Genomic DNA, 15618 nt, shown 5'->3' with positions numbered 1-15618 from the left:
ATCAGATGTGATGTTGATGAAAATCTTTGGCCTGACCAACAAGAGCGACAGGATGTCCACCAAGAATAATTTTTGAAGTATTCAAAAGAAGTATTTTTGTCTATTTGTGGTAACATAAGAAAAATGAAATGTACGGTAATTGGACAAGCAAGATTTCACTTATATGTAATGCATTTGTACAAAAATAAATGTACTGCATTAATACAAATGTTCATATACTTTTTTTTTAAAGTACTATTGACTCTTCTCAACAAATATCAGATTTTTTTTTATAAAACCTTCATTTCCATGGTTGACTGTCATGGTGAAAAAAACAACTAAACATTTTGACCAGTGTGGCTCACACGATGACAAAAATACTTTATATTTTGGTGGCCTTGGCCAAATTACTGACACGATAACTAGGTTTTGAAGCATGAATGAAATGTTTTGGGTGAGTAACTACATTTTTCAGACATGCAATAAAGTCCTGAAGTTCCAGCAAACAGTTGTGACATTTGCACTCACAGTTTACAGAATGTTAAGACTGTTTCGAAAAATGTGCCAAAGCAATTGAGAAAAACTGTAAACATAAAGTTAAGTGGTTATCATTACCCATTTTACTCTTAGAAATTTAATACATTTCATAATTTAAAAGTTTAGTTCAGAAGTATCATATCGACATCGTCGATACTGCCTTGAAAAATATCGGTATCGTATCGAAAACAAAATAAGTGGTATTGCCCATCCCTAACTGACACGCAATCACACACTAGATACAGTAGATAGATGGACGGACGGACAGACAGATAGATGGACGGATGGACGGACAGATAGATAGATAGATAGATAGATAGATAGATAGATAGATAGATAGATAGATAGATAGATAGATAGATAGATAGATAGATAGATAGACAGATAGATAGATAGAATTAGGCTACTTATATGTTTTAAAGTCCAGATGAAATTTTATTTGCATCCTATTTCACTTGTACAATGTTATGCAGTAAGTGAAAGGTCAGAGGAACTGGTGACCTCAGATGAAAATTAAATTAAAAGTCATTTTAGAAGTCATTACAGATAAAAATATAGATTTATCTTTTTTACATGTTGTCACTTTTAAAAAATAATTATTGGAAAAACAGCTGGAAGAGATTTTTTATTATACACAATAATTTTCTTGTAAAAGCTCAACCTCAAAATTATTTTTTTCCATTAGTGACAGCCCCGTAAAACAGCCCTTGACTAAAAGGGAAAGTGATGGACTGTGAAGGTCACCAGATAGCTTGTGCGTTTAGGGACAACAAAGGGGTTTTTAAAGAGCAGTTACTCATGAAAACAGAGTTTTCCAGATATGTGTATGACTTAACACTCTGTGTGTGTGTGTGTGTGTGTGTGTGTGTGTGTGTGTGTGTGTGTGCTCGCGCTGCGCACATGCTCTAAAAATAGAAGACTTTTATTAACCACAAAAATGCAATGTTGACATCAAAGGAAGAGGAGACAAACTTTGCATGAGCCACATGCTTAGATTTTGAACTACTTCAAAGGTGATAACAGTGTAATCGGTTGACAAAACAAACCCAGAAGTTCAACCCTTACAAATTTTGTGCTTTTTATTTAATTTTTTTATTAGGCCTTATCTGTTCTATTCCAGTCAACGATGGCTAAAAAAGCTCAAATCTAAAATTACGCTGATTTATTTAACATTTTTGGTTACTACAAAATTCTTCTTTATCCATTTGTGTCATAGTTTTGATTACTTCACCTAGGTATTATGTATTCTATCCTATTCTTTTCTATTCTGTGTTTTTTTATGCACAATGCTTTAATTTATGAAATTATCATGTGAAATCTGATCTAATAAGTAAAACCTAAAATTGTTTTCAAAAAATATATTACTGTCACTGTCAGAAATGGAGAAGCAACAGATGCAGAAGGCCTCACTTTAGCCCACTGTAGAGTTAATTTTCAGCATTTATTTTAATGCATAAATGCGCATTGGATCCCAGTATTATAAAATTTTTATCAGCTCAGTGGAAACATCTGTGGTGTTTTTGACGGTAGAGTCCTATGGTGAGCAAAAGAGCAAGGCATCCTACCTCAAAGCCCACACACTAATATTGATGCCTGGAAATACCTCTATAAGAGCATGACGTCACTGATATCATTCCCCTAACCTCTGTTTCCATGGAGAAAGAATCCCGAATCTGGTCTCGGTGTTTTTTATCCTTAATAATTTAGCTGATTTGCACATGCATTAATAGCCAAAGTGTGTTTTGCAAGACCACGCCGAGTCTAGATGCTCAGGGATTGGTGTGCAATGACGTGCAAAGTGCAGTGTAGGTGTTGGATTGACAAGCAACTCTGCAACTCTGTTGGATGGGTTGCAGATATTATCTTTAATCTAAATTTATATATCTACATTTATGTAGGTGTACATATTCCATTTAGTCAGCAGTCATCAACGAGCTATATGATGAGATATGTCAGACATTTCAGCTTTAATGGCCAACAGCACAACCGGAGAAAGTCGAACCAACAAGATGTTTTCTTGGAATCTAAGCCAGTTATAATAAACAGCTTTACGCTTCGAAGTTGAAAGGTTTCCTTGGCATTTTTCTTTTTGAATATGTCAACTAATTCTGGAAGACAGAAAAACATGTCATAAGAATTAGTCAAGATGTTGGAAAAGGGCCCAGACTGATGATTAACTCTTTTGATTTATCACTGACATATCTGAACATCTGCTCTGATAGCAATACAGTATTAACAAGCAGAATAACCAGCAATAAAATATTGAAAGCTAACCTTTGATATATTTCATGATGATCTGTTCTAGACCTAGATTTGGTAATGCGTTTAATATGGGTTGAGTGTATGTTAGATTATACACTAGAGAGCTGTATAATGTAACCCAGGTATTGGACATTTATTTATAGTAATAATAAACTTAAGTATTTGACATACAGTATATGACACAATGTCTGTTTTACTGGTATATGGTTCAAATGCACCCTCATTAACCAAATCACGTCCAGTAGAGCAAATATTGTCCCTTTTAAAGAAAAGTCTGTTCACTTGGTGGCCATATTTGCAATGCCATCGGCTATTTCAAGCATCCAAGACCAAGTCCTATCTACTTGAATAGGGAAATCTTAAAAACTGCTTGCCATACTCATATTTAAATATCATATTTCATATCAGCAACCTAATCTGACATTAACTGTCCCATTAATGTTGTTCCTTATGCTCAAATAGACTTAAAAAGCTTATATTTCAGGCTGGACCAGCCAATGTGCATGCACAGTCCTAAGTCCACGTTTTAAGACACTGTTTCTATGTTTCTATTCAGCTTCTAACAACTGCTGCAGTGACGCCATGACTTAGTAATATGAATGGATTGTATTGCTTTGTCTAAAGTCTTTGATTAAGTCTAGAATATGTGCCAGTTTGGCTCTAATGACAAACAGCCAAGTCAATATGTGAACGGCTTTGTATTGCTTTCTTGTGGTGCAAACTGGTAAAAAAGAAGGTACACCAATAATTCCAATATATGAGCATTTTAGCGAGAACTGTTGATATAAAAATAATCGATTTTAAAATAAATAAAATAAAATAAAATAATGGATTATAGGCTACAAACACAATAAATTAGATATCAATCAACTATTGTCAATAAAACAACTGTCAATATATTAAGAACTGGAGTGTCAGTTGCCAAATTATGGCTTTCTAGAAAAGGCACAATGGAAGGTCAATGTAGAGCTGCAGAAATGTAGAATGAACTGATATCTGTTAGCAAAGAGGTCTGAAATGTTTGATGATCAGATTGTGACCTACATAACCTGACCACAAAAACACAGCATTAGAATCTGACAAGTCAGTTACTGAATTCAGCCGTAATATTTCTCTGTGTTTTAACCATAATCTTATATAGTATATTCACAGAGAAAGATGCGCAGTCACATTCAATGGGGGAATCTGAAGACTGCAAGTGGAGTTTACAAGCATTAAGAATGCTTTTTAATAGGTTGAAGGGAAAAAATTGAAGCACAGTTTAATATATTTATTGGGTTATCACATTTTTGCTATTATATTTAATCAGTTTTATGTTTTTTGGTTTTGGTTTCATTTTAGCATCCTCTCAGTGACATGCCCTTGGCCCGGGCCCCAAATGACTCGTCATACTCCTCTGTTTTATAAAAAATATTTTTTTTTAAAAAGTCTTTATTCCTGGACCAGCATTAGTTCCTACACTCCAAACAATATGAGGATGCTATGATTCACGTCCCATGATTAATCTTAAATGCGCCTCCATTGTGGTCAATTTATACTGCATCCATCAAGGCTTTATTTATGTCCCAAACATATAAAAATTATTTTTTTAAAACCTCAGATAGGGGTCCGTTCACAGAGATGAAAATAGAAGTTGTTTATGATCATGTCTTTTTCTGTGTTTGTCAGGACGCATGCAAAAAATAAACACGCATCAGGTTGAAAAAGGAACAATGAGATGATTTGAAGCATTGAAAAGAATACTGCCTCTAAGTTTAGTTTAAATTTAAAGGGGTCATATGATGCTGCTAAAAAGAACATTATTTTGTGTATTTGGTGTAATGAAATGTGTTTAGGCGAGACAAAAACATTAAAACCCATTATAAACGAGGCATTTGTTGCGTCCAGTGGGGACATAATTACGGATTATAATGATTTATACTGTCTTTTTATGCGTTGCATCGCACCGCGTAAACATAAAATCATGTCTGCATTTGTGATCGGAGAAATGACAAACAACAAGTGCTACTCTACACTGCTCAAAACTCGCGTTTGAATCATCAGTGGCAAATCCTTTAAATATGAAAAACGTACTTACAGTCTGTGAGTCAGAACAGCCGGCATTGTAGTCTACTCTACCAGGATCAGTAAACAGTCCTCCATAAAATGTGCTGCTCACATCTGGATATTTGGGTTAAACTGTTCTGGAACAGTGTTGTAAATACAACTTGACCACTGATTTCTAGTTGTGTCCTCTTTTGGAAGACCAAACAAAGTAGTTTCACTTTCACAACAAAACACACAGCTTCACACATGGTGGGCTACAGAGAGCGGCGGCGACCTATTTACTAGAGCCCTGAAAGCTGTCAACAAAAGTAAAATAAAAACATATTAATCATATCTTTGTCCAGATTTCTCTCACTGTAGATAAAAACACTGTTTATCGCCATGTCTCGCGTAGCATGTGCCTAACCTGCAGTGCAGTAGATTCGCTAATGTCTGTTTTCCACACACATTTCAGATTTTATTAAGGCAAATGGGATGTTTACTTGAATAATAAAACTCATGAGAGGCTCTTAAAGAGTGTCTTGGCAGTCTTCGAGACTTTCTGGAGGTTTGAGTGGTCTTTGCTTAGTGATTACGTGTCGTAAGGGGCTGGATTAAATGTAAACATGATTTCAAATGTTATAGTTAACTTAAAAGATCTACAATTACTAGTTTTTATAAATTTACTTTGTCTTATAATATTATCATATTCTGTATGCAGCTTTTTTTTTTTGCAATGAGACTTATATGATACCAGTTTAAAAATCAATATTTGAGATTTCACAATGATATATATTTTGTTGATTTTATATTTCCTAATTCTTTCTTTCTCGCTGCTTGCAGTTCTCTATGAAAATAAGGACGACGTGACAGCACTGTGTTGTAAAATCGTCTGTCTGATCCAGAATGGAGGTTTTAAAGAAGCCCTGAATGTCATAAACACTCACACTAAATCACTGACCAGGTGAGAGAGTCACCCAGGCTGCAGCTCTATTCATAGACTAGTATTTTAAACAAAATGTTTGTGCTTTGCATTAATGCATTGAAATGCATTGCTTCCTCTTATTTCTAACCATTTTTAACCAAAAAATAAAAACATATTAATCATATCTTTGTCCAGATTTCTCTCACTGTAGATAAAGACACTGTTTATTGCCATGTCTCGCGTAGCATGTGCCTAACCTGCAGTGCAGTAGATTCGCTAATGTCTGTTTTCCACACACATTTCAGATTTTATTAAGGCAAATGGGATGTTTACTTGAATAATAAAACTCATGAGAGGCTCTTAAAGAGTGCCTTGGCAGTCTTCGAGACTTTCTGGAGGTTTGAGTGGTCTTTGCTTAGTGATTACGTGTCGTAAGGGGCTGGATTAAATGTAAACAAATGTTATAGTTAACTTAAAAGATCTACAATTACTAGTTTTTATAAGTTTACTTTGTCTTATATTATCTTATATTATCATATTCTGTATGCAGCTTTTTTTTTTTGCAATGAGACTTATATGATACCAGTTTAAAAATCAATATTTGAGATTTCACAATGATATATATTTTGTTGATTTTATATTTACTAATTCTTTCTTTCTCACTGCTTGCAGTTCTCTACGAAAATAAGGACGACGTGACAGCACTGTGTTGTAAAATCGTCTGTCTGATCCAGAATGGAGGTTTTAAAGAAGCCCTGAATGTCATAAACACTCACACTAAATCACTGACCAGGTGAGAGAGTCACCCAGGCTGCAGCTCTATTCATAGACTAGTATTTTAAACAAAATGTTTGTGCTTTGCATTAATGCATTGAAATGCATTGCTTCCTCTTATTTCTAACCATTTTTAACCAAGAGAAGTTGTTGGCAGATTAGCCCAAAAACATGTAGAGAGTGGCCCTAGAAATAACCTAGCATTCCATCCAGGCACCTTTTGACATCTATATTCTTCAATTTTGTGTGCAGTATTCTTAATCGTATCACATACTAATCAGGGCTGATTGTATATACATTTCTAATGCCTCTAAATTATCAACATGATCTTTGCCGAAAACCTGCTGCATACAATCTACTACATGCCTTGCTTTCTGTTATCTAATAGATAGTTTAGACTTTTTTTTTTTTTAGCAAGTGAAAGGCCTTTTAGTATAATTGTACATCCATCCACCTTCACATGTCTTTTTGCTGTGAAATGAAGCAACTTGGGTTTACTTGATTATCCATAAATCATTTTGTGTAATAATCATGTTAAAATGTGAGTATCAAATATGATCATCAGGCTTTTGAGGAACATTTGTTCATCTCTCAATTATCATAGTATTGTATTGCATTGTATGTTCTGATCGTCAAACATAGCATTTAAATAACATCTTACTAAGACATTTTATTGGAGATACAGAGTGATAACTGATATTTATGTCGTTTTATGTAAGTATCTGCTATACTGTTATGAAGATCTCATTGACTTATATTAAAAGCATCAGAATTTCATCTTAGGTTTGCCCAGATAAATATCAGCATCTGTACCAAATTGCATATTTTTGCTCCGTTTGGGCCTCTGAATAAAATCCTTGATTATGAACTACATATTCTAAAAGTGTCATACTATATGAGCCATAAAAGACTGATGTATCATATGATACATGGCAAAGATTTAATGTTTTGTTAAAAAATGTTTCATTTATATATATATATATAAAAATATAATCGCGCACAATTTTTTTTGTATTTCTAATAAATCCCAAAGACATAGTTTAGCTGGTTCATATGTGTTGAAATCAGATTTGTTCAGAGTACAGTGCATATACAGTACCATAAACATTATTAAGCTTCTTGAGAGTTGCTGAATGTGGTAGAGGTTTCAGCCCTTTTCTGCATCTGTTCTCAGTGTAATAAAAGCTTGTGTGTTGTATTTTGTGTAGTGACATGATCGGGTTCGAGAAGGCCTACTGCGAATACCGTCTGAACCGGGTGGAGCATGCTTTGAAAACTATCCAGGGAATCCCAGAGCAAACAGACAAACTCAAGGAGCTCTACGCCCAAGTGGTGAGAACTGTGTGGTTTGTGTCAGCGTTTGTTGTCAGATTCAACTCTGGGGTAATGCGTTTACTGTTTGAGTCCGAATGCAGGAGCTGATGCAGTTGTGTGTGTAGTTGTACAGACTGGAGCGGTATGACGAGTGTCTGGCTGTCTATAAAGACCTGATCAGAAACTCTCAGGACGATTATGAAGAGGAGAGGAAGACAAATCTGTCGGCTGTACTAGCGGCGCAGAGCACCTGGGAGAACACGTCACCGGTGAGAAATGGATACGCTCATCTGTGGAAATGTGTTGAAGTGGTAGCATCTTATATCTTTTCCATGTTTTGTTTGTATTCAGGAGGATCTGGGTTTACCGGAGAGTTCATATGAGCTGTGCTACAATGCTGCCTGCTGCCTGATTGGTCAAGGACAGCTCAGCCAGGCTATGCAGAAACTGCAGAAGGCTGAAGGTCAGAGGTCATGCCTTTAGTTTAGGGCTAGAGCAGAGATTGCAAACTATGGGTTTGTATCATTGGAGCAAGCTAATAGTCAACATAGATCATGTGCATCTGGAATCATAAAAAGACTTGAGGCAAGTTTAGGCTCAGCAAGATTTTTTTGAAAAGGAAAATACTGTTATTCAGCAGGGATGGGTTAAATTCATCAAAAGTGGCAGAAAAAAAACATTCATAATGTTACAAAAAAATTCTATTTGAAGTAAATGCTGTTCTTTTGAAATGTATATTAATTAAAGAATCCTGAAAAAAGGCACATTTCCACAAAAATATAAAGCAGCACAACTGTTTTCAACATTTATAATGTCAAGACAAACTTTGAAGGTGGCTTGAGAAAGCTGGACCAGAAAGTTAGAAAAAGTTAAAAAAGTTTGAAGGTTTTCAGTCTGAAGTAGTTTGGCGTTTAAAGTAGTTTTAAATATTAAAGTTTTGAAAGCAGTAAAGTCTATCAGAAAAATAGATATTGATGCTGAAAATTCAGCTTTGAAGCATAGAAATAAATGCAAAATATATTTTAAAATATATTCAAATAGAAAACAGGTATTTTAAATAATTGGTTAGCTGGGCCAGTGTGTGTTGTGATTGGCAGTACTCGGCGCCTGGTGTCAAATGTCATGCCCCTTACCATAGCTTCAGTGTAAATATTGTGTCAAAATCAAATCAATTTGAGTGCGATTTAAACCCGTATGATTGTAACCACTCTAAGTTCGTCTGCCTTGAGAAAGCTAGCGTGTCTCCGACACAGTGATAACACTCGTTGCCTTCTCTAGTGCAGCTCAACCAGGTCTCGTCCCATTTGTCAATCTTTGTGATATCACAAATTCCGGAAAATGTGTTGTAGTCCAAACGAGTCGTTCGTTGTAGTGTGTGTGTGTGTGTGTGTGTGTGTGTGTGTGTCTATATATATATATATAATAAAATATCTCCTTTTGAATTGGACTTTGAGCTTTGTAACTTTGCAGATCTTTTTTTATGCTCAAACAGCAACATTACAGACTTAACTAAAGTTGAAAAAGTGAAAAAGCATAATAGGACCCCTTTAAATATGCAATGGCAAAATGCCATCTTGTTGGAGACCATACCTCTACAATAGGGGTGTCCAAACTTGGTCCTGGAGGGCCGGTGTCCTGAAGAGTTTAGCTCCAACCCCAATTAAACACACCTGAACCAGCTAATCAAGCTCTAACTAGGCATACTAGAAACTTAAAGGCAGGTGTGTTGAGGCAAGTTGGAGCTAAACTCTGCAGGACACCAGCCCTCATGTTGTGCAATCCAAACCAGGCAGATTATTTACCGTCAGAAAAGTCTCAGGCAGTGCATTAAAGCTTTTGGTTTGGCTCATAAAATCTGTAGGCAGTAAAATGCTTCCTTTTTTGTTTGTCAAAGAATTATCCAGTTGGCATTAAATCTCTCACGCAAGTGAATGTAATACTGTGGGTCTGTCACACTAGTCATAGGTCACTAATGCTGCACCAGCCTATACAAAATTAGCTCCATCAGCCTCCTACACAGTTTCACTTTGAGTCTCTGCAGCTTTTAAGAATAGCATGAGTTGGCTGAGAAAAACATGAATGAGTCAATTAGTTTTTGTTTCATCCATTTGTTCTCTTTGTTTTCCCAGAGTTGTGCAGGAAGTCTTTGGCCGAGGACTCTGTGAGTAATGCATCCATATTTGTGATGTGCTTGCAACACTTATGTGCTTTCATTATTGGGTTTTGCTAATCTTAATAGGGATTTCAACAACGACCTCAAATTGTGTGCTATTATTTGATTAATTTGTTGCAATTCATTGTGATTTATTTAGGATGTGACGGAGGAGGACGTTGAAGCTGAACTGGCCATCATTCACTCTCAGATGGCTTATGTGATGCAGCTACAGGGCAGAACCGAAGACGCCCTTCAACTCTACAATCAAGTCATTAAACTCAAGTGCGTGTTACAGACTCTAATTTTAAAATACTCAACTCAACAGGTGTCCTAATGAAAATGTACTTAACCTCAGGCCATCAAAGATGCAGATGAGTGTTTCTTCATGGGAACAGATTTGGAGAAATGTAGCATTACATCACTTGCTCACCAATGTATCATCTGCAGTGAATGGGTGCCGTCAGAATGAGAGACCAAACAGCTGATAAAAACATCACAATGGACTTCAGTCCATCAATTAACATTAATCGAAATGCTGCATGTTTGTAAGAAACCAATCCATCGAGACGTTTTTAATTTCAGACCATTGCCTCTGGCTAAAAGAGTCGTCTATCCATAATTTTACTTTCTCCGGTGACAAAGTTGTGAATCTGAATCAGGAGTGAAATATGCACAGATTAAGCACCGTTTGCAAGCCAAAACTGTTCTAAACAGATGTGTGTGGATTTTGATGTGAGAGGACAAAAGGGGTATGGACTTTTTCCACTGGAGTAAGCTTCTTTTTTTTTTAGCCGTTCTTTGAACTTTTAGCCGGAAATAATGGTTTGAAGTTAACTGCTTCTGCTAAGTTAACTTCTTACAAACAAGCAGCTGTTCGCTTCACAAGACATTAATTGATGGACTGGAGTGGTGTGGATTACTTGTGGATTATTGTTTTTATCAGCTGTTTGGACTCTCATTCTGACGGCACCCATTCACTGCAGAGGATCCATTGGTGAGCAAGTGATGTAATGCCAAATTTCTCCAAATCTGTTCCTATGAGGATACAAACTCATCTACATCCTGTCCTGAGGGCGAGTGCCATTTCAGCAAAATGTTCTTTTTTTGAGTGAACTATTCTTTTAATAATATAGCAAATAAATGCACGCTCCGGTGATAAGATGGAAACAAGTTATTAGGGGAATTAAAAGGTGCAGAAAATATTAATATTTTTAAAAAATCAGTTTAGTCTTACTTTTATGTAGTTTCTTGTAATTCTAATTTTTATTTACATCACAATAATTCTATTCATTTATTTCTATTGCTATGATTTGCATTGGATTTATTGGAAAATTTCTATAGAAATGAAATTGATATGTATGTTAAGGTTGCCACCTTAGACTCACATAGTGAGTTTTTGTGTTTGTCTTTGTTCAGGCCGTCCGATGTGGGTCTGCTGGCTGTGACTGCCAACAACATCATCACCATTAACAAGGTAAATAATAGAAAACAAAAAGATTTCTCATGTTCTGCTTTCACATGCCTGAAGGGCCAATCATGTCAGCTGAATGATGAATTAGACCCTCAATTGTATCTGTTCTCTTTGATCTTCCAGGACCAAAACGTGTTTGACTCCAAGAAGAAGGTGAAACTGACCAGCGCTGAAGGGGTTGAGCACAAACTGGCCAAAAAACAGTTGCAGGCCATTGAGATCAACAAAGCCCTGTTGGCTATGTACACTAACCAGGTGATCACCCAGTTTGTATTGTACAATGTTGTAGAGTTCTTCCTGATGGATGTGACCTATTCTGACCCCTCATTGTCGTCCCACAGGCCGATCAGTGCAAAAAGCTGTTGGCAAGCCAGCAGGCCCAGAGTCCAGGTCACCCCAGACCGGTTCTGATCCAGGTGGCCCAGCTATGCCGAGAAAAACAGCACAACAAAGCCATAGAGCTCTTGCAGGTACTTTGCCCTCCTGACTCTTTCATTTTCTGCTATTTGTAGCGTTCTGTAATGGTTTCCGTCTCTCCTGCAGCGGTTTTCAGATCAGCACCCTGTAAGCGCTTCTGGAATCAAACTCACCATGGCACAACTCTACCTGACGCAAGGTATGAATACAAACCAAACAGACACTCTTACAGAGAGCAGATTGAACTTACAAGGATATTTGAAGTGCAGTGTTATGTGTGCATCTCCAACAGGTCATGTAACCAAAGCCTGTGACATCCTGAAGTCAATAGAAGAGTTTAAATATAAACCAGGAATGGTGAGATTTCATTTGCCTTTGATTATTTTTGAAGGGACTCACGAGGGCTGTTAGTGGGTTAAGATAATTGTGATTAACCTAAATTGTATTTAAACGCTGTTAAACTGAAGTGTTGAATTTAAGGATTATACATTATATTTACTGTATATTTTACAGTACTATATATTTTATGCATATAACAAATGTGACCCTGGACCACAAAACCAGTCATAAGGGTACATTTTTTAAAATTTGAAATAGGGCAATTTGGTCGAGATACAACCATTTGAAAATCAGGAATCTGAGGGTGCAAAAAAATCAAAATATTGAGAAAATCGCCTTTAAAGTTGTCCAAATGAAGTTCTTAGCAATGCATATTACTAATCAAAAATTAAGTTTTAATATATTTACAGTAGGAAATGTACAAAATATCTTCATGGAACATGATCTTTACTTAATATCCTAATTATTTTTAGCATAAAAGAAAAATCAATAATTTTGACCCATGCAATGTATTTTTGGCTATTGTTACAAATATACCCAAGTGACTTACGACTGGTTTTGTGGTCCAGGGTCATAAGTATCCATATTCTATATGAATAAATGATAAGTACAGCAAAGATAAATTTAGCAAATTATACAAAGTTGTAAATTATATTTGCTTGCATTCTAATGTATACAAATAGTGTGTGTGTGTGTATATATATATATATATATACAGTGGGTACGGAAAAATATTTTTTGTACCCACTGTGTATATATATATATATATATATATATATATATATATAACTATATGTAATTTGGCAAGTTACAAATTCAGAAAATATAATTACACAAAGTATTATACATTATAGATTTTATAAATAAAAATATAGTTTTAGTAACTTTGAGCAAACTCACCATCTCTGTTGAAGGACATCAATAAAACTTATTTTTGTTTCTTAAGAGGAACCGAATTTAAATGTTATCCCGGTTTTTTTTTTTTTTTCCTGATATATGTTTTTGAATAGATTTCTGCTCTGGTCACGATGTACACAAATGAAGAGGACATTGACAGCGCGATTGACGTCTTCACACAAGCGATCCAGCATTACCAGTCAGAGCAGGTAAACGAGAGTGATGGTGGTTCGGCGAGACTTTATTAGCTCAGAACTACATACTTATATTTTTTTCATCTCTACCTGCTCTCAGCCGGGGTCTGCGATCCACCTCTCTCTGGTGCGTGAGGCTGCCAACTACAAGCTGAAATACGGCCGTAAGAAAGAGGCCACCAGTGATCTGGAGCAGCTGTGGAAACAAAACACGAATGACGTCCACACGCTGGCCCAGCTCATCTCTGCATACTCGCTCGTGGATCAAGACAAGGCCAAAGCGTATCCTCAAACATGGCGGTTTTGTACAGTAATATCACTGAAAGCTCAGCAGGAAGGTCACAGGTTTCATTCTGTGAGCTAGAAAGACATTTGAGCTACTTCACTCCAGGCTGCTGACTGTAAATGTACTTTGCTTTGGAAAAGGACTCAAATGCTGTGTGTTCTTGCACTGTTTTCTTGTGTTTTCCTGAGCGCTTGGTTTTATTCAGTCTGAGTAAGCATCTGCCTTCCCCGGACACCATGTCCTTCAATGTGGACGTTGATGAACTGGAGAACTCGCACGGAGCCACGTATGTCAGGAAGAAAGCTGCCAAAGTCGTGGGCGAGAGCCAGCCTAAAGAACAGGGGTAACACACACCTTCATTTTAAAACTAATTTACATTTCAAACAGAATCCAGTCCATGTGGACACATCAGTAAATTTGGTGATGTTTGTGCCCTTAATAATCTACATCAAGGTTTTCCAAATGAGGGCTGCATTTTGGGAATGCAATGTGCGTTAGGTTAAAGATTTGCACAATTTCCATCATGTCTGGATGGATAGAAGTTTACAGCATTTCACCAGTATTTCCGCATAAAACGGATTTGAACATTGGAAAGTTTAGAATTTAAGACATAAATATTAGTATTTTAACTTGTAAAATACAATTATTATTAGGCCTATAATTATCAAATAATTTGTAATATATTAATGTTCATATATTCAGTATATTCCATAGTTATAATATAAAATAAAACTTAAAAAATACATTTAATATTTAATATATGCTTAATTTTCAAAAAATAAATAAAAATTATATATATATATATATATACTGTGTGTATTATATATATATTTATATATAATACAAATATATATATAAATATATATTTATATTTTTAATATAAAAATAAACTTTTCTGTTCACCTTGACAATAATGAACATCAGAAAACTTAATGAAAACACTTGTCCTTTCTAGCCTGTATCTACAGGGTTTTTTTACGCTCTTGTTCATTTAGCACATTGTTCTTTTTATTTCAGTCCACAAGATGTTAAAAAGAAGAAGAAAAAGAAGAAAGGTATGTGTGCTATTGATCTCCTTGCATTTTATTAGCACTAACAAGAATACATAGTTGTTCATATTTTTGTGCTCAGGTAAACTGCCCAAGAACTATGACCCCAAATCGACCCCCGACCCGGAGCGCTGGCTGCCGATACGAGAGCGGTCATACTACCGCGGCAAGAAGAAGGGCAAGAAGAAGGAGCAGGTCGGCCGCGGCACACAGGGAGCAACATCTGGAGGGTCTGCCGAGCTGTAAGTTTACCATACTACTCGCATACTACTTTTTCTGCAGCATATACTACTGCATGCCAGTGTTATTTTAGCATCATTGAGATTTGTTTTTATTAATATTTTAAATCAGTTTTTAGTTTTACATTTGGCCCTGCTGCATACTACAGCACCAATGCAAAACACTTACCTCATTTATTTTTTTAGATTTGTTCATTTATTTATTTTGAATGAACCAGAAGCAACATCAGAAATACTTTTGGTGTTTGTTTTTCAGTGACGCCAGTAAAAGCGCCAGCAGTCCGCCCACCTCCCCTCAACCCGGCTCAGGAGCAGGCACCGCCACGAGCAACGCGGTTCCCCCGCGACAACAGAAACCTGCTGTGGCCGGAGCCACTCGCAAGAAGGCACCGCAGAAGAAGAAGAAAGGAGGGAAGGGAGGATGGTAGATAGCGAGAGATTTCATCTAAACTTCGGTTTGCTTGTTTTTGAAACACTGAGAAACGATTGTATTAATGAAGACACCACCCGCTCCAGTGGCCTGGAGGATGAATTGCAAAGGTTTTAGTCATTAAATTCTGAAGGATGAGGAAAGAGAATGTGATTTTTGAACGTCAACGTGTGAGCGACGCTGTCATGTATAATTGGGAATCTGTTTTTATTTTTTTTTTATAACCATCCAATCCACTGTGTACATGCATTACTATCAATGTTAAAGAGTCTGGGGCATTTCTCCTTTGTTTTTTTTATTTTTAATTTTATTTTTAAATATCTGC

The 15618-nt window shown here is 36.1% G+C and overlaps 1 protein-coding gene across 1 annotated transcript; it reads left to right on the top strand.

Annotated features, from left to right (window-relative positions):
• The first annotated feature begins 2962 nt into the window (after positions 1 to 2962).
• LOC107596366 (signal recognition particle subunit SRP72-like) lies at positions 2963 to 15594 on the top strand. Its single transcript, XM_016287090.1, has 19 exons — positions 2963 to 2977; positions 5063 to 5132; positions 5647 to 5767; positions 7711 to 7834; positions 7942 to 8085; positions 8168 to 8279; positions 9946 to 9977; positions 10129 to 10253; positions 11388 to 11445; positions 11566 to 11697; positions 11784 to 11912; positions 11986 to 12058; positions 12152 to 12216; positions 13209 to 13304; positions 13390 to 13571; positions 13781 to 13918; positions 14593 to 14630; positions 14707 to 14866; positions 15120 to 15594. The coding sequence occupies exons 1-19, from the start codon at positions 2963 to 2965 to the stop codon at positions 15289 to 15291; spliced, it is 1986 nt and encodes a 661-aa protein (XP_016142576.1). The 3' UTR covers positions 15292 to 15594.
• Positions 15595 to 15618: the final 24 nt, after the last annotated feature.

Source organism: Sinocyclocheilus grahami, unplaced genomic scaffold (assembly GCF_001515645.1).
Source record: "Sinocyclocheilus grahami isolate Dianchi unplaced genomic scaffold, SAMN03320097.WGS_v1.1 scaffold218.1, whole genome shotgun sequence".
Lineage (NCBI taxonomy): Eukaryota > Metazoa > Chordata > Actinopteri > Cypriniformes > Cyprinidae > Sinocyclocheilus > Sinocyclocheilus grahami.
This window is presented reverse-complemented; position numbering and strand designations above follow the sequence as displayed.

What these genes read in the sequence shown, in the direction of transcription:
- LOC107596366 (XM_016287090.1), top strand. An exon ending in AGGAGCTCTACGCCCAAGTG is followed by an intron (nt 7,835 to 7,941) that starts GTGAGAACTGTG and finishes TTGTGTGTGTAG; the next exon opens with TTGTACAGACTGGAGCGGTA. An exon ending in AGTCTTTGGCCGAGGACTCT is followed by an intron (nt 9,978 to 10,128) that starts GTGAGTAATGCA and finishes TGATTTATTTAG; the next exon opens with GATGTGACGGAGGAGGACGT.